Genomic DNA, 26323 nt, shown 5'->3' on the forward strand with positions numbered 1-26323 from the left:
AGAGAGTTTAATACAGGAACTATTACTGAACAGGATTGAGGGAGGGAAAAACCAATACTGAGGTGGTGATACTGATACACAGAAACAAGAGCAACAGCAGCAGCTGTCATGACCTGTATGGCTAACTGAAAAGGGAACAGAAATGTTACCCAAATCCAGTAAGAGCCGAGAGCCATAAGAGGGGCTGCCCTGTGAAGCAACTACTGGTACATCTCACAGGGATGCAGCCTCTTCCACAGACAGAGTAAAAACAGGGGGAAAATAGTGATTCCTTCTCCTGCCATTGCCTCCTGAGTTAAATCACAGGAAACCAGCACACAAAGAATTGTGAAGCAGTCATCCAGGGGAAGCCCTATGGTGTCCAAGCAGGCCAAGAACAGACCTCGGCTTGAGGAGAGCTCAAGAGAGTAATCAGCACATTCTCCTGCAAATAAAACCCTGAAGGCTACTAGAAGAGATTTTAAAATCCTGAGCATTTAGACTATTTTCTATGCAGTGATTATTAATGTACATTCCAAATCTCTATTTCCATGTTACAGAAGTCTTGTGAAAATAAAGATCACTGTTTCCATATTTTGTTTTTGAGTTAACAAAAACTCTATTCTAAAACTCATAGAAATTAGAAGGGCCTAGGTTAGAACTTCACCTCCTTGTTAACTTGGGCCCTAACTGGTTTGGCTTAGTGCAGTGGTTCTCAACCTGTGGGTCGCTTTGAGAACACAATTCTTTATGTAAAAAGAATGATAGAAATTCTTTAAACTTTTTCAGCAATCAAGGACACTAAAATGTCATCTTAACTAAAACATACTATTAACTTTTTGCCATAAAAGCATCTTAACCCATCAAAGTTTGGTTCTCAAATGACATTACACAGCAGACTGTTTTCATGTTTTCCTACCACAAATATTTCTTGGTAAACCAGACGAAGTTTCATATCACATAGTCTTTCTATCACCACTCCCAATCTGTAGAGTACCTGCAACCCACTGATTAAACTTTAATCATTAAATGTAATAGGTTGCCAAACATTTAACTCCTTTAGTAATGAGCCCAGATTTCTATTAGACAGGCAGTATTTATAGTCTATTTACTCATTCCTAATGATTGAAACTAAACTATACTCAGTTCATGCTAGAAACTTTCTGCCAACAGGCAGCCTTATGATGAAAGTTTTGACTTTTTAAAAATATGGTTTTATTGATTTCAGAGAAAGGGAGAGGAAGTTAGCAACATCAATGATGAGAATCATTGATCGGCCACCTCCTGTACACCCCACCCCCTACTGTGAACAAGCCCGAAACCTGGGCATGTGCCCTGACTGGGATTCAAACTGTCATGGGTCATACGTTGACGCTCAATCACTGAGCTACACCAGTCAGACTTGACTTTAATGCTCACCTGAGAGAGAAACATCGATGTGAGAACACCCATTGGCTTCCTCCTTTACTTGACCTGACCAAGAATCAAACCCAAAACCTTTGGTGTACAGGATGACGCTCCTTGTTTTGGCTTTGACTTTCTTTTGACCCTGTCTTCCCCTCCTAAGACTAACAACCCACCTTTTCCAGTGTGGCCCCATGACCTACGGCTACAAGCCATAAGGCAAAGTGAAACCACATGACCTACACAGAGTTCCCATATAATGAGCTACCCAGTCTGAATCAAATGTTAAATTATAAACATTTGCACACAAACCTTTTTCTTTTAAAATAATACATAATAAACATTTCTCAAACAATATGATTAAGAAATCACCACTGATTTTGCTGTACAAAATATTTACACTATAGGGTTTCAATCAATTTTAATATAGTAACTATGTAAATGTCTATTTCCACTTCCATTACTTTTTCTTGAAATTCTGACACAATTATAAAGTTAAAAAGCAGAAAATGTTGAAGCACCAAATGTAACTTTATTTAGGATTTTAAAAGTCCTGAACCTTACCTTGGTTGTGGGCTCAATCCCCAGTAGGGGTTGTGTAGGAGGAAGTTGATTGATGTTTCTAACTATCCCTTTCCCTTCCTCTCTGTAAAATCAATAAAAATTTTAACTTGGAGTATTCTAGAGCCATGACAATAACATCTGTAAGGGCTTCAAGGTTCCCGAGCTCAGTCCCCAGTGTGGGGCGTGCAGGAGGCAGCCAATAGATCAGTGATGGCGAACCTATGATGCGCGTATCAGAGGTGACACGCGAACTCATTTTTTTGGTTGATTTTTCTTTTTTCAATGGCATTTAAATATATAAAATAAATATCAAAAATATAAATCTTTGTTTTACTATGGTTGCAAATATCAAAAAATTGCTATATGTGACACGCCACCAGAGTTAATTTAGGGTTTTTCAAAATGCTGACATGCTGAGCTCAAAAGGTTCGCCATCACTGCAATAGATGTTTCTCTCATCGCTGATGTTTCTCTCTCTCCCTCTCCCTTGCTCTCTGAAATCAATAAAAATATTTATATTTTTAAAATGACTCTTTCCCACTTGAAGTAACAAAAACCATCATAAATTTTCCTATATAAGAGAGAGTGCTTAGGCTACACAAAATTAAATGAGTACTGAAGACTAGGTATTTTCACTAAATAAAAATAAATGGTTAGTTAATAAAGGTTATGTATAACTGAGAACCAAAAAATTTGTGTATGTGTATCACATTTGATTTGGACTTATGTTAACCAAGATAATTATTTCATTAATGTTTAAGGTCAACCAGTAGTTAAGTTGAAACAACTCTATACTGAAAGTACAATCATCCATACCCATTAAGTTACAAGTAACAAATCACTAAAAAAGGTAAGACGTAAGTAATTGTTCAAATTTTTATTTTGATGCACAGTATGAGAAATGTACTTTTAAAACAACTGAATTTTATGGAGAATGAACAGCAAATAAGTTAGACCCATGTTAAAATGAAAGGTCAGCTAAATGTCTAAATTTAAGGATATAAGAACCACAGCTCAACTTCGATTCCACAGTCTTCTTTAAGAAGTCGAAGTCTTTCAAACAACTTTGCTATGAACTGGTCCAGAGCATAACAGCATATAGGAATGCTTAACAAGGGTGGTGATCAGGGACACGTTTCCTGCAAGGATTATACAACATACACTTTAGAAAAAAGTTAATAGTGAGAATGAAAAGCATGATTGTAACCAAAAGTTTATATTATTAAGACCCTTATAACCCAATTCTAAGATGTTTTTACCTAACATTCCTCAATTATCATTTTATTAAGAAGACTTTATTTATTTATTTTTAAATATATTTTATTGATTTTTTACAGAGAGGAAGGGAGAGAGAGAGTTAGAAACATCGATGAGAGAGAAACATCATTGATCAGCTGCCTCCTGCACATCTCCCACTGGGGATGTGCCCGCAACGCAGGTACATGCCTTCGACCGGAATCGAACCTGGGACCCTTCAGTCCGCAGGCCGACGCCCTATCCACTGAGCCAAACCGGTTTCGGCTAAGAAGACTTTATATCTATGAAATATGAAGGTCTATAGTAATTTAGCAGTTCTTAACTTCTTGTCCAAACAACCTACTTAAACAAACAGGTCATTTTCCAGAAAATGGTTAATAGGTATTTTCCAAAAAATGGTTAATTCATGTTTGCAACTACTATGTGTTAGGGAATTTTACTAAAATAGTCAAAGACAGTTACTCTTAACCAGAAACTGTAAAATGACAAGGCTTAGGAGCCTCCAGATGAAAATCTCTGGATCACTATTCTAACTGAAGGAAAAAAAAAAAAATCCAACAGGTAAGGTGGTGATGGGGTCAAGTAACTCGCCAATAGTACCTCTTACATGTTAAACTTTTATTCTCTCGTAACCATATAGTGAATGGCTCAGGAAGGTGGCATGGTAGGGGTACTAGTGAAATTATTTACTTAATGCCTGTTCAAGAAGCTAGGACTTGAGAAACACTGCTTCTAATAAACACAACAGTTACTAGTAAGAGAAGCAGAAAAGCATGAATACAGACTCAAGGAGGATAGCATACTGGAATCATATAAAGAGATAAATCACAATTGCATTTAGTCATCTTTGATGGCACTACTTCCAAAAAAACTTTGTCAGCTTCTCCTTCCTACCAATTTTCCATTTCAAAATATGGGAACTGGTGAGGGAAGTGCTTCTCATTATCCTATCTTCCCAGTACCAGAAGCAGGGAATCTCTAGATTTTTCATTCCAGTCCTCTTTCCACTACATCACAGTAGATTTAAATACCATTTCATCTGTTCTCTCTACATCCAAATCACTATTCTCTACTCTTTCCTTCCTCTAATAGTATTATGACAGTTGCCACTCACAGAAGTCAATGAAATGAACAATGCAGGGTTCTGCACAAAAAAAGTCATTTGTAACTTTGGGCTTTTAAGGTACAATTTCTTAGTAGCATTCCAACTTCCTTCCTATTACTCCAGATTAACTCCCTATGCTCCTGTCTAAAACCAACTCCTACTTTTATTCTCTGATCTCCCATTCCTTCTTGCAGCTACTTAGTGGACAGATCCCCTTTTCTGCATCTATCATTTCCTCTCTAGGAAATCGCTCCCTCTTAAGCTGAATTTTCAATGTCAAGACCCATACACCTCCTCTAGCTACTATCCCACTTATCTGCTCCCATTCACAGAACTCCTCAAAAAAGCGGTCTATATACACTTTCTCCAATTCCTCTTTTCCCACCCCCTCCATTCCACTAAAACTAGTTGTCAAGATTACCAATGGCCTATGATTAAATAATTTTTTCTAGTATTTTTTAAATTGATTTTAGTGAGAGGAAGGAGGGATAGAGAGATAGAACCATCAATGTGAACTATCAATCGGCTGCCCCCTACTGGGAAATGAGCCTACAACCTGGGCTTGTGTCCTGACCAGGAATCGAATCATGACCTCCCGGTTCATGGGCCAACTCTCAACCACTAAGCAATACTGGCTGGGCATTAAATCCAATTTTTAAGGTCAATTATCAGTCCTTATTTTACTTGACCTATTTGCATCATTTTGACAGTTGATCACTCCTCCTTCCTAAATCCTTTCTTCACTTGGCTTCTGGATACTCATTCTCTTGATTTTTCCTCCCACTGCAGTAGCAACCCCCCACTATTCCCACCTTTTGTATTATGGAAAATCTCAAATATAAAAGCAGAGATTATAGCATGAATCCAGTTTGAATCTTTCCAAACTGGAATTCTTCAGTGCTCAGTCCTTAAAACTGCTTTCCTTTTTTAATTACATTCACTCCCTTGGGGACTGGGCCAGTCTAATGGCTCTAAATAACACACATAGGCTGACAACTCCTACATTTATAACTATAGCTCCAACTTTCTCCTAAACTACAAAATCAACTACCCAACTCAACTATCAAAAGACATCTCAAATTCCCAAATTGAAATCCCCGTCTTCCCTCCCAAAGCCATCTTAGGTAAGAGAAATTCTATTTCTCCCTATAAAAACCTTGAATTAGCCACAATTCCCTTTCCTCTCACTTCTTGCATCCAACCCATAATCAAATCCTACCTTCAAAAAGTATGTATCTTTTACCAACCACTTCTCACCATCACCTTCACTTCTACCTCGTGGTCCATGCCACCATTCCCTCCCATCTCCCTGAACCATCACTAACAGGTAAAAATAAATGATTTTGGTAACTATTAATAAGAGTAACTAAAATTATTAACTGAATATTCAAGTTAAAATTTTCTTGCCATTTAATCATTTTAATGTGAATGACTTTGAAAAGAATTTGACATCTTAGAAAAGCTGATATAGGAACATGCAAGAAAGTCTGCTCATTATGTGCTTAAGAATGTCGGTATGGCCCTAGCCAGTTTGGCTCAGTGTCAGCCTGTGGACAGAAGGATCCCGTGTTCAACTCCGGTCAAGGGAACATGCCTGGGTTACGAGCTCAACCCCAGTAGGGGGCATACAGGAGGCAGCCGATCAATGATTCTCTCTCGTCATTGATGTTTCTATCTCTTTCTCCCTCTCCCTTTCTCTCTCAAATCTATAAAAATATATTAAAAAAAAAATGTCAGTATGGCCCTAGCGGGTTTTGCTCAGTGGATAGAGCATCGGCCTGCGGACTGAAAGGTCAAGGGCACATGCCCAGGTTGTGGGCTCGATCCCCAGTGGGGGGGCATGCAGGAGGCAGCTGATCAATGATTCTCTCTCATCATTGATGTTTCTCTCTCTCTCCCTTCCTCTCTGAAATCAATACAATAAAGGAACTACAGGAAACTCATCATTCTAAAAAAAAAAAAATAATGTCAGTATGGAAAAGTGTGCCCAGGACAGGAAATGAGTGGAGCTGATCCATTATAAGATATCAGCTCTTCCCCTGCCCCCAAGCTCTCTGGTTCTTGACCTTTCCAAACCTGGCTTTTTATGTGACTTTCAATCCTGAGAGCTCCCTGTGTCACCATACCCTACTCCCCTAAGCTTTTCTGGCTTAAATCTAAGAGTTGTGATTACATATTTTAAATAACTTGTGTAATTCTTTTATCTAGGCAAAAATGGCTACACTTTCTATCAACTACCATATCAAATATATGCAGCTACCTGTTTGTTCCCATGTCAATAAATTTTTTCTAAGAAATGTTTTATATTTTATAAAGTGCTCCAATACCTTGGTGCTGCTTTGATGATATTATCCACACGCAGAATCACCTCTGCTGCTTCAGCTGCACTCAGAAGAACTTGCCGTTTCACTTGGAAACTTTCTGTTATGCCCAGTACTGCCATATTGCCAATAGTACCTTCCTTCATATCCAGTCCAGCAGTTGTATTGCCTTCACTATGGGCAGCTCGGAGCTGTGCCACCAGATCTGCACTGTCATAGCCTGCGTTGTCAGCTATAATAGTAGGCAACTATGAAGTGGAGAAGACAAATGGTTACTATCTATTCTAGTATAATTCATTTATGCCTGCCCTGGCCGGTGTTGTCGAGTGGTTAGTATCAGCCCAAGCACCAAAGAGTCGAGGGTACAATTCCTGATCAAGGGCATGTGCCTGGGTTGTAGGTTAGATCGCTGGCCCCGGTTGGGGCAAAAAAAATCCTTGGGTGAAGATTAACAATAACAAAAACAAAAAACATTTATGCCTAACTAGGATAGCTTTTTAAAAATACATAACACTGTAAAATCTGCTTCCTTTTAATCACTACTCAAAGAGGATAAACTTCAGAATCAAATTTGGTTATTTTAATCCCCACTTGAGGATATTTTTCCCATTGATTTTTAGAGAGTGAAAGGGAGAGACAGACAGAGAAACACCGATGTTAGAAGAGACACATCGATTGCTTGCCTCCCACATGCCCTTGACCAGGGCCGGAGCCTGCAACCGAGGTACATGCCCTTGACTGGAATTGAACCCAGGACCCTTCATTCCGCAGGCCTACGCTCTATCCACTGAGCCAAACCAGCTAGGGCCAGAATCAAATTTTTTTGTCAATCCTCACCCAAGGATATTTTTCCATTGGTGTTTAGAGAGTGAAGGGGGGGAAGGGGAGAGAAAAAGAAACATCAATGTGAAAAAGAGACATCAATTGGTTGCCTCTAGCACAAGCCCTGACCGTGTGCAGGCTGGTGCTCTAACCACTAAACCACACCAGCCAGGGCCAGAATCAAATGTAAAAGTAGTGTGAACCAGTTCTTTTTCTTAAAGGCAAGAAAATAAGCATTTTGTGTCCAAGTTATAAAAATACTAGTGCCCCGTTGCATGGATTCGTGCACATTAAAAAGAAATTACATAGAAGGTGACTGGCGGGGCGGGACTGGGCGAGACAGACCGGACACACCCTGGAGCCAACCTCCCGTGGTCCCTCCCTGGCCAGCCACACCTCAAAGGGCGCGTCTGCAGAGAGTGGGATCCCTCTGGCAGGTGGGGTCCCTTGGCCTGGCCTGCAGGGATCAGGCTGAAACCAGCTCTCTGACATCCGCCAAGGGGTCCTGGATTGCCAGAGGGCGGTTCTCGGGTGATGCACCGAGAATTGGGCTCCCTCCTCTCTGGTGCCAGGGTGCGTCACCCAAGAACCGCAGCTGCCCAGTCACCACAGCTGCCAAGTCACCGCAGCTTGGCAGCTCCTGCGTTGAGTGTCTGCCCCCTGATGGTCATCAAGTGTCATAGCTACCGATCAGATGGTCGGACGGTTGCTTAGCCTTTTATATATATAGATATTTAATTAAAAACCATCAAAACCAACAAAATTTAAGTTCAGATCTCTTTTTAACTTACCATTCTCAGTGCTTTAGCATAAGACTCCATTGCAACAGCTTCTTTACCTGGTGTTTTATTGGCAAGCTGTGACACAGCATGAGCCATCAGCATCTCTGAACAGCCTATGGATTAAAAATTAAATAAAATACCATTATGCTTAGTTGTCTCGAAGACACTAAATTACTGACTTCCCTTAGATGTATCAAGCATTTGAAAATTAAGTGCAAAGGCAATATATAGTTTCTATAAGAACCATTAAAAACCACTTACAATTTATACTATACTTTAAGAAATAAAATGTTTTACCTCCTCCATAAACTGTTCTAGAATCCTTCACAGTTTGTGCAAGAACACAAAGAGCATCATGCAAAGATCTTTCCACTTCATCTAAAATTTGTTGAGTGGCACCACGAAGAACAATAGTGCAAGCCTCACCTAATGTTAAAAAATAGTATGTCACAATGAGCATTTAATTATAAAACATAAAAATTTGCCTTCTATCATTTATGTAAGTGTTGGTTATATTACTTTGTTTTGAAACTGATATGTCTTCTACTGTTACACATTCTCTACCAGCAACCCTTGTTCATAACAGTTCTAAATTACCTAAAAAACAAGTATGTTGAAAATGCACTGTTCCCAAAGATAAGAATATAAGGCTGACCTCAAAAGAGATTAAAATTAACATATGGCATTACTTCACAAGAATTAAGACACATCATATTCTAGTAACTATATGACTGTTTTGTGTGTGTGTTTTTTTTTTCATTTCAACAGAGCCTAGCAAAGATTTAGGAACCTAAACCAGGATCTACATGATCACTCACCAAGGGCTACCCCAGAAAAGTGAATGAGCGTGTCTTCTCCAATCATGACTTCCTCAATAAGCTTGCAACTTCCAAGCTTCACAAGTTCTGGGTGGTCAAAGGTAGAGGCAATTTCACCACCTACGAACATAAAAAATTGATTACTTATTATATGCCAACCACTGTTTGAAGCACCTATGAATTGGTTTAGACTTTATAACAACCTAATGAGATAGGTTCCATTATCGTTTAGAAATGATAAAATGAACTTGCCGTTTCACTTGGAAACTTTCTGTTATGCCCAGTACTGCCATATTGCCAATAGTACCTTCCTTCATATCTGGAAAGAAAAAGTTTATACTAAATAGACTATGGTTTTAACAAGTATCAAAACATCACTAGTGACTTTTAAGAAATGAAATTAATCCTGTCACAAATAATAAAATTACAGCACCTAATGACTCAAGTCTATGACTCAAGAAAAGCCTTTTAAAAAATCAAAACATTAACTACTGATTATTTGCATTAATGGAAAACTACTAAGTCAAATAATGAAAATTTTATACAAAACTTTACACTAGATCACCTACCTATCTTGAACATATATATAAAATTATTATAGAAAATTTGCTAATTACCATAATTCTTAAGCACTAGAATAGAGAATTTAGAAATCAAATATTTTTCTTCTTGTGAGAATCCTAACCTCATCTTCATACAGATCATTATTCATCAGCTCTCTTGTCCAATGGCTGGATTACTTACCCTCTAAGACTGTTCCTATAACATCCTGAATAGTTTGTTGGGATATTTTTCTATCTGAATTAAATTTGCCTTTTTGGCCACTTTTATCTATGTATCAGAGATCTGTATTGAAGAATGTCTCAGAATAAGTCTACTGTGAGATTAGGAATTGATACTGATTTTATTACAATAAGTATAGCGAAGTTTACACACTTATTTAAGAATGTAAGTACTGTTTATGTACTTAAATTCTATAGTCATAATATAACAAATTAGTTACAAGTCTTTTAACTAGATTTATACCCTTTATGGAGTAACAAAGTTTGGCAGTGTTGAGAATATGAAGTAAAACATTTTCCTAGATTATGTAATGCAGGAGTCTTTTATATGGTTACCATGATAATTCATTTTTTTAAAAAGGTAAAGAACTTGGTAAAAGTTATTCTTAACTACTACAAGGTCCCAATTGATTTCTTACCCAGTCCAGCAGTTGTATTGCCTTCACTATGGGCAGCTCGGAGCTGTGCCACCAGATCTGCACTGTCATAGCCTGCGTTGTCAGCTATAATAGTAGGCAACTATGAAGTGGAGAAGACAAATGGTTACTATCTATTCTAGTATAATTCATTTATGCCTGCCCTGGCCGGTGTTGTCGAGTGGTTAGTATCAGCCCAAGCACCAAAGAGTCGAGGGTACAATTCCTGATCAAGGGCATGTGCCTGGGTTGTAGGTTAGATCGCTGGCCCCGGTTGGGGCAAAAAAAATCCTTGGGTGAAGATTAACAATAACAAAAACAAAAAACATTTATGCCTAACTAGGATAGCTTTTTAAAAATACATAACACTGTAAAATCTGCTTCCTTTTAATCACTACTCAAAGAGGATAAACTTCAGAATCAAATTTGGTTATTTTAATCCCCACTTGAGGATATTTTTCCCATTGATTTTTAGAGAGTGAAAGGGAGAGACAGACAGAGAAACACCGATGTTAGAAGAGACACATCGATTGCTTGCCTCCCACATGCCCTTGACCAGGGCCGGAGCCTGCAACCGAGGTACATGCCCTTGACTGGAATTGAACCCAGGACCCTTCATTCCGCAGGCCTACGCTCTATCCACTGAGCCAAACCAGCTAGGGCCAGAATCAAATTTTTTTGTTTTGTCAATCCTCACCCAAGGATATTTTTCCATTGGTGTTTAGAGAGTGAAGGGGGGGGGAAGGGGAGAGAAAAAGAAACATCAATGTGAAAAAGAGACATCAATTGGTTGCCTCTAGCACAAGCCCTGACCGTGTGCAGGCTGGTGCTCTAACCACTAAACCACACCAGCCAGGGCCAGAATCAAATGTAAAAGTAGTGTGAACCAGTTCTTTTTCTTAAAGGCAAGAAAATAAGCATTTTGTGTCCAAGTTATAAAAATACTAGTGCCCCGTTGCATGGATTCGTGCACATTAAAAAGAAATTACATAGAAGGTGACTGGCGGGGCGGGACTGGGCGAGACAGACCGGACACACCCTGGAGCCAACCTCCCGTGGTCCCTCCCTGGCCAGCCACACCTCAAAGGGCGTCTGCAGAGTGAGTGGGATCCCTCTGGCAGGTGGGGTCCCTTGGCCTGGCCTGCAGGGATCAGGCTGAAACCAGCTCTCTGACATCCGCCAAGGGGTCCTGGATTGCCAGAGGGCGGTTCTCGGGTGATGCACCGAGAATTGGGCTCCCTCCTCTCTGGTGCCAGGGTGCGTCACCCAAGAACCGCAGCTGCCCAGTCACCACAGCTGCCAAGTCACCGCAGCTTGGCAGCTCCTGCGTTGAGTGTCTGCCCCCTGATGGTCATCAAGTGTCATAGCTACCGATCAGATGGTCCGACGGTTGCTTAGCCTTTTATATATATAGATATTTAATTAAAAACCATCAAAACCAACAAAATTTAAGTTCAGATCTCTTTTTAACTTACCATTCTCAGTGCTTTAGCATAAGACTCCATTGCAACAGCTTCTTTACCTGGTGTTTTATTGGCAAGCTGTGACACAGCATGAGCCATCAGCATCTCTGAACAGCCTATGGATTAAAAATTAAATAAAATACCATTATGCTTAGTTGTCTCGAAGACACTAAATTACTGACTTCCCTTAGATGTATCAAGCATTTGAAAATTAAGTGCAAAGGCAATATATAGTTTCTATAAGAACCATTAAAAACCACTTACAATTTATACTATACTTTAAGAAATAAAATGTTTTACCTCCTCCATAAACTGTTCTAGAATCCTTCACAGTTTGTGCAAGAACACAAAGAGCATCATGCAAAGATCTTTCCGCTTCATCTAAAATTTGTTGAGTGGCACCACGAAGAACAATAGTGCAAGCCTCACCAAGGGCTACCCCAGAAAAGTGAATGAGCGTGTCTTCTCCAATCATGACTTCCTCAATAAGCTTGCAACTTCCAAGCTTCACAAGTTCTGGGTGGTCAAAGGTAGAGGCAATTTCACCACCTACGAACATAAAAAATTGATTACTTATTATATGCCAACCACTGTTTGAAGCACCTATGAATTGGTTTAGACTTTATAACAACCTAATGAGATAGGTTCCATTATCGTTTAGAAATGATAAAATTAAGGCAAAGAGATGTTTCGTTTCTTATCCAAGGCTACACAGCTTGAACAAATAAGGTAAAGCTAGGTAGGATTCAAGTCCAAGCAGTCTGGCCTCAGACCTATATACACATACTGTATACTACAACCCACACCCTGAAAGGTTAAACTGAAACTTCAACATTTACCTTTAAGTCAGAATTTAAATACAGATTCTCTTCTGAATCCAGTCTAGAAGACCAGTACTCCTATGACCCAATTTCTCAAAACAAAAATGAGAATATTTGACTAGTCCTATTATGTCAACAGTATTATGACAACAGATGTACAATTTTTGGAACCAGCTTAAATAGGGAGCACTTGATATCTGCTAATTATCACAATAACTGAAATGTCTGAGAGTTCCTGTAATGCCTAGAAAAGGGGGAAATATATACAGAATTTCCAAGAGCAAACTTAATTGAGGTGTCAACAAAATAAACTTTGTTTTCTAGACTTGAGACCCAATAGATGTTTGGGATATCATATCCCAAAAATGAGACTAATTTGACTTTTGAGAATTTTCACTTATCCTATACTCACTCATCTACATCTGCTTACAAGGTACTTCTTGACATTTGTAAGAACCAATTTCACACACTTTGACAACATACAAGCTAATAGAATGGGAGCCACCCTGGGGTCAAATTCAGTTGGTGTGCTTAGTGCAGCAAATTTTTTTCTGAGTATATGTCTCAATTTCATGTATAGGATCAACTTATGATATCAACTTATCCCATGAATGTGCTGTCATTCACATTTCTAATGTCTTTAATTTTGTCGCAATAAAGGAGGAATTACATAAACATGAGCACCTCAAGTTTAATCACCTTAAGCATCAAGTGTGCAATGGCTTTAAAGAACTTTAATTAGAACAGGTAAACCCACTTCAAAGCAATTAATAAAAGAAAAACGCTTCTTTTTAGGTCAAAAGATTATGCTTCCCAGGTTATTAAAAATGGCTGAAGGAAACGAAACAACAAAAAAGGAAAAAAAAATGGCTGAAGAAACAACAAAAAGAGGGAAAAAAATGGCTGTAGAATTCTGAGATGAGACTAATTCTACTCTACATTCATTAGTATCCTTTAATTATTTCTAATACTCATGGCAGTTCCAAACTGAATTCAACATTCCTGGTGGCTTTACTTCCCAAACCCCAATCTCCTCAATTCTCACTGCCAGATCCCAACCCAACTTTCCAACCTATTCATCCATTTTCAAGAGCATGAAAATTCAAATAGAAATTTTTAATACTTAACCTTATCTGTAAACACAATTTCTATTTCACACAACTGGGATATCACTCATAACTGGTGTTGGAGTATACTAACTTTTCATCATACATTGCCGAACTGTTTCACACTATTTCAACATTTATTGCTTTCAGAAATGTTTAAAAAATAATAAAAACAATGTTTAAATTCTTGACCCACTCTTTGGTATATTGTTAAGTGTTCAGTAAATATTCTATCATAATTGTACCACCATGCAGGGCACAAAACATTAAACTACTCACTTAGCACTAGAAATAAATAAGTTAATAAACTACATAAGACATATCCTTTTTTTAAGCTCCAGCTTATAGACTTTATGTTTAGAACAGTGGTCCTGTGAGTTTGAGAAATAATGTAGTATGAATCTTTAAAACAACACAACAAAAAGAAATCTATACCAACAGTAAGCCTGACATGTAATTTAATTTCTGTAATAAATAAAAACATAATACACTAGTTAGACTGGATAACCTTCCGGACGAGGGCTGCGAGGGAAGGCTGGGTCCAGATGCCAGAGGGAAGCTGGTGCCGGCAGCCAGGGCTAGAAAGGCCTACTCTTGCACAAAAGAGACATCAATTGGTTGCCTCTAGCACAAGCCCTGACCGTGTGCAGGCTGGTGCTCTAACCACTAAACCACACCAGCCAGGGCCAGAATCAAATGTAAAAGTAGTGTGAACCAGTTCTTTTTCTTAAAGGCAAGAAAATAAGCATTTTGTGTCCAAGTTATAAAAATACTAGTGCCCCGTTGCATGGATTCGTGCACATTAAAAAGAAATTACATAGAAGGTGACTGGCGGGGCGGGACTGGGCGAGACAGACCGGACACACCCTGGAGCCAATGTGTTGACCAGCATGGCTCAGTGATTGAGCGTCGACCTATGAACCAGGAGGTCATGGTTCGATTCCTGGTCGATCAGGGCACATGCCCAGGTTACTCAATCCCCAGTGGGGGGTGTGCAGGAGGCAGCAGATCAATGATTCTCTCTCCTCATTAATGTTTCTCTCTCCCTCCCTCTCCCTTCCTCTCTGAAGTCAATAAAAATATATTTTAAAAATAATAATGGAGGTGGGAGCAGGTGGGTAGAGGTCAATGGTGGAAAAAGGAGACATATGTAAAACTTTCAACAACAATTTTAAAATAAACAAACAAACAAACAAACAATGTAACTAAAGATATCCAAAAAGTTTAAATCAGATTTCAGAATAACGGTTTATACTCCAAACTCCTTAAAGGGATTTCTTTGTACTCTCAGCAATGAGTTACATATATAGTTGACCCTTGAACAATAGGGTTTGAACTGCATGGGTCCACTTATGAGTGAACTTAAAAAACTGGATACGTGCAGTTCAAACCCATGTTATTCAAGGGTCAAGTTTTTCCATTGCAGTTGGGTGTGAAGGGCTAACTATTATGTTTTTGTGAATTCAAGTTATATGGGATTTTTGACTGCCCAGGGTTGGGAGTTGACTCCCCTAATCTGCCCTGTGTTGTTTGAGCCAACTGTACTAAAACTCAATTAATCCAAGAATGATTATTATGTTTGAAAGAAATTAGTGACTTTTCCCCATACCTGTGACAAGAGCCAGGCGTTCTACACCTGCAAAATCTGCATGTTCAATAGCCATAACACCAGCAGCACCAAAGAGCTGTTCAGGATAATTATAAATTAATTGCCTATAAATAAAATACATAAATACATTGTTACTTCACAAGATAAAATACATTAGACTAAAAAAAAAAAATCTTTACCGCAACAGAAATCAAAGAAATGCAAATTAGAAGATACCATTTCTCAGCTGTACAATAATTTATAAATTTTAATACATCCATGCTAGTATTAAAAACAGGTGTTCCTTTACACCAGTGTTTCTCAACCTTCCTAATGCTGTGACCCTTTAATACAGTTCCTCATGTTGTGGTGACCCCCAATTTCATTGTTACAAATTGAACATAATTAAAGCATAGTGATTGCCCTGGCTGGTTTGGCTCAGTGGACTGAGCGTCGGCCTGTGAACTGAAGGGTCCCGGGTTCGATTCCGGGCAGGGGCACATGCCTGGGTTTCGGGCTCAGTCCCCAGTGGGGAGCATGCAGGAGGCAGCCGATCAGTGATTCTCTCTCATCACTGATGTTTCTATCTCTCTCTTCCTCTCCTTTCCTCTCTGAAATCAATAAAAATATATTTTTTTAAAAAGCATAGTGATTAATCACAAAAACAATATGTAATTATATATGTGTTTTCCTATGGCCTTAGGCAACCCCTGTGAAAGGGTTGTTTGACCCCCAAAGGGGTCGCGACCCAAAGGTTGAGAACCGCTGCTTACACAGTCAAACCTCAGTTCTTGAACATCTTCCATCTTGAAAAATTTGATTCTGGACTAAGTTGTTCAGGGAAAAAATGTGTTAAGTTGTCAAGCCAAGCTTCTTGTTGAGGAACCAAACTTTAGACCTGACAACCCTTTCAGCATGACAAAAAAGGTCTCAGGCAACCAAGGAGAGAATGCTTTTGATGCTGGGTCAGTCTATGATTAGCGCAATTTTAAAACATAAAGAGGCCATTAAGAGTGCTAATGTTGCTAAGGGTGCGAAAGAAATGATGACAGGTAATTGAAGAGGTAGAAAAACTGTTGATTTGGATAGCAGTTAGCCAGTGACAGCATTTCAGAGGCAGCCATATATGAAAAAGCAAAGATGCCTCATACTGACTTCCTGAAACTCCTGGAATGAGTGTAAAAGTTATTCATGTAAGGCTAGAAGGGGGTGCTTAGATAAATTTTTTTTAAAGTGATTATATATTAAACAATACATTAGACATGTACTATATAAAACAAAGGTTAAAAAGGAATCATTTGAGAATCTGGAACTAAGGATTAATTCAATTTACATTATTTCTAATGGGAAAAAATGATTCCGTTTTCGAACAAATCACTTTCCAAACAGCCTTCCAGAATGAATTAAGTTTAAGAACCAAGGTTCCACAGTATTGCTACTGGTAGTATAAACTGGAAAGCAATTTAACAGTAATGCAACAAAACCATGCCAATATTCATATGCTTTAATTCCACTCCTAAGAATCTACAACAAGAAAATTTGGTATTAAAGCATGTAATGATGATATCTGTAATAATTTTTACATAGAATAACAAAATTTGCCAGTGATGCAATGTCCACTAGGAGAGTGCTTGTATAAATCACAATTTACAAATTATAGAAAGTCTGTAATTCTAAGTAAAAACTATAGATTTAAAAAGTGAGGTACAAGTTTACAGCTTATGAAATTAGACTACCACACATACAGACACACACAAAAGTCAACTTTTGTAAAGGAAAGACTTTCTGACTAAGACCCTAGATTGTTACTTCTTTATACTTTTCTATTTTCCAAAATGAACATATATTACTTTTACAACAGGAGTAAAAAGAACATCTGTTTAAAAGTTTGTAAGTTTTTTAAAAAGCAAAATTATAATTAGTATACACTAATGCACTGCTAGGCAAAATGTCTTATCAGATTCACAGATTACATAGTTTAGAAACTTACTTTTAAAAAGCCCACAAACATTTAGCCTAAAACAATTATTTTTCATTAAATATTCTCTCTCAAAGTTAACTGCAGCCATTTCACTGAAATGCGATGTTCCTCTTGGTATTTTCCCCATTCAAAACAATCCATAAAAGCCTTCGTTACTGACAATTAAGAATACATGAAAAAGGTTTACATATATTTTTTCATACAAATTAAAAGAAAAGCCCTGCCCTAGTTGGTTTGGCTCAGTGGGTAGAGCGTCGGCCTGCAGACTGAAGGATCCCAAGTTCTACGATTCCAGTCAAGAGCACATGCCCAGGTTGCAGGCTCGATCCCCTGTAGGGGGCATGCAGAAGGCAGCCGATCAATGATTCTCTCTCATCATTGATGTTTCTCTCTCCCTCTCCCTTCCTCTCTGAAATCAATAAAAATATATTTTTTTAAAAAGCCCTAGAAATTCTTAATATTTTCATCTCTTCATTGTTTTATCTCTATGCTTTTAGCTTTTTGCTACTTCAAACTCCCATCATTTAATACGAAATTAACTCCCTCCTCCAAATATATGCATACTATAGCGAAAACTATAGCATATCTGCCAAATCAGAAAATTGTTACTGTTAACATAAAAAGGGTTAGTAAAGTATAATCACTAAATATCACTAAAATCATTGTAATGCAAATGCCTTGTGTACAATTATATTTCTATCTGGGAAAAAAAAGCAGTTCCTAAATAAATCACTAATTCCATATAAAGTATTTCCATAAGCCTTTTTAGGAAAAAAAATCCTTTCTTAGATCGTTACAAATATTGTTGGCACAAGAATGCACAGACCTGTTAATAAAGCAATTTATCCCATGCTTAAGAATACGTTCAACTTTCTCCTTCATTTTTTCCTTTTCTGCTTGTTCTATTTCAGCAACCTTTGCTGTAGAATCAACTCTTACACGGGAACCAAATATCTAAGAGGAAAGCAGAAAAATAGTATCACTTTCATTACTCTTCAGAGTTCTGTAGCATATATATACATTTTTATGGAAACACACCAAAAAATGTGTGCATGTGCATATATTTATATATATTCTAACCTCTATGGTACAATGGATTCCCAGACCAAGTTTATAGCAGCTAGCAACTAGTTTTAAGAACTGTAAACATACCTTTATTTTGTCTGTATCCATACCAGTATTTGCAATAAGAATTTTAGCATTTTCAATTCGCTTTGGTTGATTTACTCCAATTTTTTTATCCAACAGAAAGCCTACAATATAAGGATAGTAAAATACTTCAAGGTTGAATTAATAACTCTTACAAAGTTGTCTGCTTTATCAAATTACTTTCAAAGAATGCATTTAAATCTAATTTAAGACTTTAATGCTTAGACTAAGTCTAAGCTCCTAGAACCTAGATTCTATAAAGCAGTGGTTCTCAACCTTGGCTGCACATTAGAATCACCTGGGAATCTTTTTAAAATCCTGACTTCTGGGCCTCTTTGTTATGGGGCGAGGCCACAACATTAGTAACAAAGAAACAGAATTTCCGAGGATGAGGCCCAGAAAGCAGGATTTTAAAAAGATTCCCAGGTGATTCTAATGTGCAGCCAAGGTTGAGAACCACTGCTATAAAGCATTTCAATAGAACAGTGATCACAAAAATCAATGTAGTAGGTCATTTAAAAAACACTATATGAAATGGAAAAAAAATTAGAGCACAGCACAAGTATTAATATACAGTATACTATATACACAGGAATGTGGGTTGCAATGTAAAAGTATTAAGTTCACTATTATTAGCTTAAAACCAACACAAAAGAAAACAAGTTGTGAATATTTAGATACACAATGTACTGTTAGAAATTACTGAGATAAGCCAGTCAGAGAAAGATAAATACCTCATGATTTCACTCATTTGTGGAATATAGAGAACAACATAGACTGATGAACAGGGACAGATCCAAAGACAGAGAAACAGCAATCAGACTATTAATACCCAGAGGGAAAGTAGAGGGAGGGAGGGAGCAAGGGGAAGAGATCAACCAAAGGACTTGTATGCATGCATATAAGCCAAACCAATGGACATGGACAACAGGGGGATGAGAGCATGAGTGCAGGGGGGATGGGGGTTTAATGAGGGGGATGAGGACACATTTGTAATACCTTAACTAATAAAGAATTTTTTAAAAAAAGACTTACATGTAAATTGTGATACCATAAAAGTCCTAGAAGATACCATAGGCAGTAAAATATCAGACATCTCTCAGGATGAGGACACTTTGTAATACCTTAACTAATAAAGAATTTTAAAAAAAAATTACTGAGATATGTAAAGAACTGAGGCGGGAGAGAAAATGAAAAAGCCACGGACAATGGAGTCTGACAAAACTGGCCCCAATCATACCCCTGCTGCATACAGGCTATGTATGCAACCTTAGACAACTTATTCAACCTTAGTTACTCATCTGTAAAACGGGAATATAACCAGTGGCATAGATTATTAGTTACCAGCATAGGACCCTATTGATTTAGAACTATCCTAAGAACACAGCCTCTCTCTTCAGGCTTCTTTCAGATGCATATGTAACTTTTATCTTATTAATCCACTAGAGGCCCTGTGCATGAAAATTCGTGCAGGGAGGGGTGGGTAGGTCCCTCCGCCTGGCATGCACCCTCTCGCAGATCAGGAGCCCTTGGGGGGATGTCTGACTGATGGCTTAGTCTGGCCTCCCTCTACAGGAGGCGACCCACGGGCTGATCAAGGGACTGCAGTAGCTGGTGAGGTGCCAGCCCTGACCTCCCCCATCACCCCTCCACCACTGCCGGTGGCCACCACCCCAATCGCCGTCCCCTCCCTCTGCCCGCTGGCACCCGCCTTGGCTGGCCTGGCGCCGCCTGCTCGCCAGCCCCATCCCCTGCCAACCAGTCATTCTGCCGTTCAGTCGATTTGCATACTAGGCTTTTATTATATAGGATTATCATCTTGAGTTTTCTGCTCTATTAAGCTGAGCCTAATTCTCACTATCGTAAGGAATGAGATTTTAAGTAAAATTCCTATTAGAATGCCTGGCACAGAGCAGACATTCAAAGAATGGTAGCTATCCTTGTTTTATCTTTCCCTACCACCAGCCCCTATTAGAAATGATAGAGCCCTTGCACATAAATTCAACCAAGAATATTTTAATTATTATTCCCTTTGGAAGATAAAAATGACATGCAGCAATACCTGGAAGCTAAATCACTGAAAGCAGAAATTGGAAAGCACAACTTATTCCTTTTTTCCTTCTCTATAAAAGACAATGCCTACTCCACTTTCTACAGGCCAGCTTATGAAGTAAACTCAATGGTAAAGGTACTTGGAAAATTCCTACTTTATGAACAAAATACACCAGTATAGGGAAATAGCACTTGCTAAGACTCATTTATCACTCTGAGAACACCAAGAACTATATCCTCAACACCTGCCAACTAAAAAATGATTTGACTTATTAACCCAGACCCTTCCTGAGAATCCAAGTAATCCTGGAAAATGCACCATTTGAAAACAGCTGACTTTTAGTAAAACTGTAATTTCTCTTTACTAGAGACTGAAAATATCTTCATGGTGTAAAGTAAAATCTGGATATTATCAAAGAATGTTGAGATGGTGTGAGATGAAGGACACTGTCAATTTAACAAATGGATTGAAATGACAAAAATGGTTGCAATATAATTTTTGTCCTTAAAGGCAGGTTTTCTGGCTTTGTACAGTCACTCGTCCTGACTCGCTAAAAACAGGATTCACAGTATTTAGCCTTCAACCTCTCATCAAAGCTTGTTTTCCCACATTCAACATATATACATACATACCTTCATCTAAATAGGAATCCACCAGACTTCCTCCTAGCTTCTTGATGACATGAATTGCCTCCAGATTACCAGAGTCTTTCAATCTGAGAACAGCTTCTACAGCTAACTTAGTAAAGTGATCTTTGTGATGAGTAAGAAGTTTTGAGGATAATGTTGTTCCTGCAATGTTCATTAAATCTTGGCGGAATTTATCTTCATCAGAACTATAAAACCACCAAACAAAAAAAATCATGACTTTTCTCAATGAAATGCTCAAGTTGCTTCTTCATTTTTAAATGCTTCTTCAGAGATATCAACCCTAATTTACTTTGCAAAATTTATTGGGATACATGTCTGTCAATTTCATCCCAGTCAGGGCTCACGTGGTAAGAATTAAACCACACCAATAAGCAAGAAATGCAAATTAAAGAATACTATTTTCCCCACTAAACTGGCAAACTACTAAAAAAGAAACACAAGCACACAAAAGCATACCAAACGTTGTCAAGAACATGGGAAAAAAGGCACTGTTACACAGGTAGTGGACGTGTAAATAAATGTTTTTCTGGACAATTACTTGTAAGTTAAAGCACGTACATTTGCCCGGCCGACGTTGCTCAGTAGTTGAGCATCAACCCATGAACCAGGTCACGGTTCAACTCCTGGTCAGGACACATGCCCTGGTTTCAGGCTCAATCCCCAGTAGGGGGTGTGAAGGAGGCAGTCAATCGAAGATTCTCTCTCATCATTGTCTCTCTCTCTCTCTCCCTCTCCCTTCCTCTCTGAAGTTAATAAAAACATATTAAAAGAAAAAAAAAACCACACATTATCTTTGAACGCAGCAATACTTCTTGAAGTATTTTCTTGGTAACAAGTTTGCCACAACATAAAAGTTAACACTGCATGGGTCAATCAATAACCTCTTAAACTGCTAATGGGTAAATATCCTGGATGGCTATTTGGCAGTATCCATTCAAATTTTTCCAATGCACACACCCAAGCAAACCTTGGTATCTACTCCTAAACTCCAACTACAGATAGGTAAATTATACTGTAATGATATAATCAAATGCATACCTCGATTAAAAATGTTGTACAGATACCCACAAATCTGGTTGTTATTCAACTGTGTTAAAGAGGCTAATACCCCTCTACACAATGCTATCATTTGTTTTACTTATGATTATGCAAAAAAAAAAACCCAAACTTTAACTTTAGTGGCTATCTCTGGAGCAGTGGTCGGCAAACTCATTAGTCAACAGAGCCAAATATCAACAGTACAACGATTGAAATTTCTTTTGAGAGCCAAATTTTTTAAACTTAAACTATATAGGTAGGTACACTGTTATTAACTTAATTAGGGCACTCCTAAGGCTTAGGAAGAGCCACACTCAAGGGGCCAAAGAGCCCAATGTGGCTCACGAGCCGCAGTTTGCTGACCACAGCTCTGGAGGGTAAACGTGGGGTTTTTGGCTGGGGCAAGATGAAGCAGCAAGATCGTGTTTGTGTATGTTTTTCTTGTTCTCTAGACTTCGTGCACGGAGTATACTTTGGACAGAATGTCGACTATTTAAAACAGTAGTATTTTGCTATACCAACCCATGATCAACTGCAGAATCCAACAAAGCCTGTCTTGCCGCCTTTGTTGCTTCTCTCCAACCGGCAATGATGGTCTGAGGATGAATCTTTTTTGCAATTAAAGATTCTGCTTCCTATTAATAAACAGTGGAAAATACTTGTCAATAGTAAAAACGTAGGAGGTAAGGACTTGATTATTTCTGACATTTAAAACCACAGAAGCAAAAAACAATTAAAATGACATTAAAGTTGCTCAGATAGTCTTACCCTTAGTAATTCTGCTGCTAAAACAGTAACAGAGGTAGTGCCATCACCAACTTCATCATCCTGAACCCGTGACATATCTAGAAAAAAAGTTATTAACTCACTTATATTTGATTCTGCCTTTTAAATTACTTCTCTGTAGCTTAGCTAATCCTCCAAAAATACCCACTACCAATCCAAGTTTCACTTAACTAGGTCTCCTCACCTGATAAATTCTTTGGAACTCTTCAGTCTGAAATGCAATACTTTTACTATCAATAATTAATGGCACTCCAGAAGCTTACATTTTAATAATGACAATAATTAAAAAGTGGACAACAGTTCATTAAAAGTACAATTAGTCAACATAGCCTATTTCAAATTTATTTCAAGCCCTAGCCAGGTAGCTCAGTTGGTTAGAGCATCATCCCTATACACCAAGGTTGCAGGTGCAATCCACGGTCAGTGCACATACAAAAATCAATGAATGAACGCAACAGTAAGTAGAACAACAAATTGATGTTTATCTCTCTAAAACAAATAAAAGTAAAAAAAAAAATGTTAACAAATCAGAATCATCTTCAGACTCACCAACTAAAACTTTAGCTGCTGGATTATCAACACCAATGTTTTTTAGAATAGTTGCGCCATCATTGGTCACCATAAGAGAGGCATCTCGTCCACTGCTTAAAAGAATTTTATCCTAAAAGGAACATATTTGGCTCAAGTTAAGATCTAATTACATCTTGAACCCTACATGGGTCAATCAATACCCTCATATACTGCTAATGGGTAAATCTCCTGGATAGCAATTTGTCAGTATCCACTCAAATTTTTTCAATGCATACACCCCACAAGCAAACCTTGGTCTCTACCCCTAGAAACACTAGAAGAACAAGGGAGATAGGAACAAGGTTATTTCAGCACTGTAATAGCCAAAACAATGGAAACAAACTATCACTCAATACAGTCATAAATGTAAACTATAAACGAATCAAGATGCTGAATACCATTTGACACTTAAAGAGGCAGAATTTTAACAAAGCAAGCTGCAGAAAAACTACATATAAATAATATCTACGACAAAACAAAGTATTACCTTGCAAGTATAAGAAAATACACGAGCCCTAACCGGTTTGGCTCAGTGGATAGAGCATCGGCCTGCGGACTCAAGGGTCCCAGGTTCGATTCCGGTCAAGGGCATGTACCTTGGTTGCGAGCACATCCCCAGTGGGGAGTGTGCAGGAGGCAGCTGATCGATCTTTCTCTCTCATCGATGTTTCTAACTCTCTATCCCTCTCCCTTCCTCTCTGTAAAAAATCAATAAAATATATTTTAAAAAAAAGAAAATACACGATACGTAAGATACACATATATTTACATAAATGAACAAAAATACTGGGAAGATTTACATCCCAGTGGTAACAGGGGTGGGAGGTAGGAACGAATGGGACTTCAGCCATATGACTACTGTTTTGATTTTTAGTAAGAAAAATATATCCATGTCTTACCTGTATAATTAAGGGTTAAATTTGAAAGATTAAAAAGCATTAAAAAATGTTATTTACTATGTATGTTTCCACTAAGGGCTCTAAAACAATATCAAAACATAAAAATTCCGTTTTTCTCACCATGCCTTTGGGTCCCAAGGTGCTCTTTACCAAGTCTCCAATAGCAATGGCACCAATAAAGGAAGACTGGAATAATGACCAAAGAGATTGTAAAAATCAATTCTAGTCTTAAAATTGTAAAAGTACAACTTTATCTTTAAATGAATGAGGAAAACAAGTTTCACCAGACGAGCTGTCTCTGCTCTCTCTTCATCAGCGCCAGCCTTGAAGATGTTGACAGGTGCAAGAGAAAGGGACGCCTAAAAAGAAAAATCAAAAATCAGTTTGAATACCAATAATCTTTTAAAATATTTTTAATTTCATCTTTTATATTTCAACTAGTGGCCCAGTGTATGAATTCGTGCACATTTAAAGGAAATTAATTAGAAGAAATATTTTAATATTGCTATTCGCCTTTCTCTATAATAGAAGTGTCAACCAAATTCACGATCGACAATGACAGATTGAAACACACGTGTGCGATTGGCGCCAGTGAGAGCTTTTATGTGTGAGTCAACTTAGCCCAGTGGTTCTCAACCTTGGCTGCACATTAGAATCACCTGGGAATCTTTTTAAAATCCTGGTTTCTGGGCCTCATCCTCCGGAAATTCTGTTTTTTTTGTTACTAATGTTGTGGCCCCACCTCATAACAAAGAAACAGAATTTCCAGAGGATGAGGCCCAGAAATCAGGATTTTAAAAAGATTCCCAGGTGATTCTAATGTGCAGCCAAGGTTGAGAACCACTGGGCTAAGTTGACTCACACATAAAAGCTCTCACTGGCGCCAATCGCACACGTGTGTTTCAATCTGTCATTGTCGATCGTGAATTTGGTTGACACTTCTATTATAGAGAAAGGCGAATAGCAATATTAAAATATTTCTTCTAATTAATTTCCTTTAAATGTGCACGAATTCATACACTGGGCCACTAGTTGAAATATAAAAGATGAAATTAAAAATATTTTAAAAGATTATTGGTATTCAAACTGATTTTTGATTTTTCTTTTTAGGCGTCCCTTTCTCTTGCACCTGTCAACATCTTCAAGGCTGGCGCTGATGAAGAGAGAGCAGAGACAGCTCGTCTGGTGAAACTTGTTTTCCTCATTCATTTAAAGATAAAGTTGTACTTTTACAATTTTAAGACTAGAATTGATTTTTACAATCTCGAGCAAGTGTGTTCCTGGGCTGAAGAAACTGCAAGGAGGCTAGTCGCTAGGAAGAGGAAGCCGGGTGTTGCTATGTGACATCATTACGTCATTACCCGGAGGAACACTTAGCATATTAGCCTTTTATATAGAGTTGACATTCAGTATTATTTTACATTAGTTTCAAGTGTCCAGCATAGTGGTTAGACATTTATAGAATTTAGAAAGTGATCCACGGGTTAAGTCTAGTCCCACCTGAAAGCCAATATTCGTTAATACATATACTTAGATGTCTTCCATTAGACTTACAAGAAGGTAGACAAGAAAAGATTAATTTACAGGACTGTACTTTTTCAAACACATGGAAGTTCATCATCCAGGCAGTCATTTATTAAAGGGGGAGGCGGGAGGGACTTCTAAAAGCTGCATAAGGAAGGCGACCTTTTATTTTGGATACACAACTGCTCCAGGAATAAAAATTACACACTGAAGAGACTGTCAAGAACAGCAAGACTAAAGATGATTTTAATCTAAGAATAAATCAGGCAGGATTGTAGGCCGCTAACGGACCAAGCGCCAGGGGAGGAGGGGCAGCTCCCTCCCCGCTGCTCCGGCTCCGCCCGAGGAAGGCGGGGCCAGTCTCGCCGACCCGGGCCCTAGAAATTTCTCCGCGGGAGGTGCGCCCCTGGCCTCGGAGTTCCGGGGCTGTGGAGAGGCCCTGGCA

The 26323-nt window shown here is 38.3% G+C and overlaps 2 protein-coding genes across 2 annotated transcripts; both read right to left on the reverse strand.

The window, feature by feature from the left end:
• Positions 1–2809: 2809 nt before the first annotated feature.
• On the reverse strand, positions 2810–9182 carry LOC106725924 (T-complex protein 1 subunit beta-like). Its single transcript, XM_014538816.1, has 5 exons — positions 9053–9182; positions 8532–8660; positions 8244–8347; positions 6637–6878; positions 2810–3086 (listed from the first exon to the last, which is right to left on the reverse strand). Exons 1-5 carry the CDS (start codon positions 9180–9182, stop codon positions 3056–3058), a joined length of 636 nt encoding a protein of 211 aa, XP_014394302.1. The 3' UTR covers positions 2810–3055.
• Positions 9183–9273: 91 nt separating this feature from the next.
• On the reverse strand, positions 9274–25972 carry LOC102253122 (T-complex protein 1 subunit beta). Its single transcript, XM_014538823.1, has 14 exons — positions 25949–25972; positions 24639–24713; positions 24475–24540; positions 23435–23546; positions 22868–22944; positions 22622–22734; positions 21044–21246; positions 18362–18462; positions 18036–18163; positions 15250–15353; positions 12014–12262; positions 11726–11829; positions 10254–10353; positions 9274–9371 (listed from the first exon to the last, which is right to left on the reverse strand). The coding sequence occupies exons 1-14, from the start codon at positions 25970–25972 to the stop codon at positions 9274–9276; spliced, it is 1554 nt and encodes a 517-aa protein (XP_014394309.1).
• Positions 25973–26323: the final 351 nt, after the last annotated feature.

This window comes from Myotis brandtii, unplaced genomic scaffold (assembly GCF_000412655.1).
Source record: "Myotis brandtii unplaced genomic scaffold, ASM41265v1 scaffold1044, whole genome shotgun sequence".
In the NCBI taxonomy this organism is placed as follows: Eukaryota; Metazoa; Chordata; class Mammalia; order Chiroptera; family Vespertilionidae; genus Myotis; species Myotis brandtii.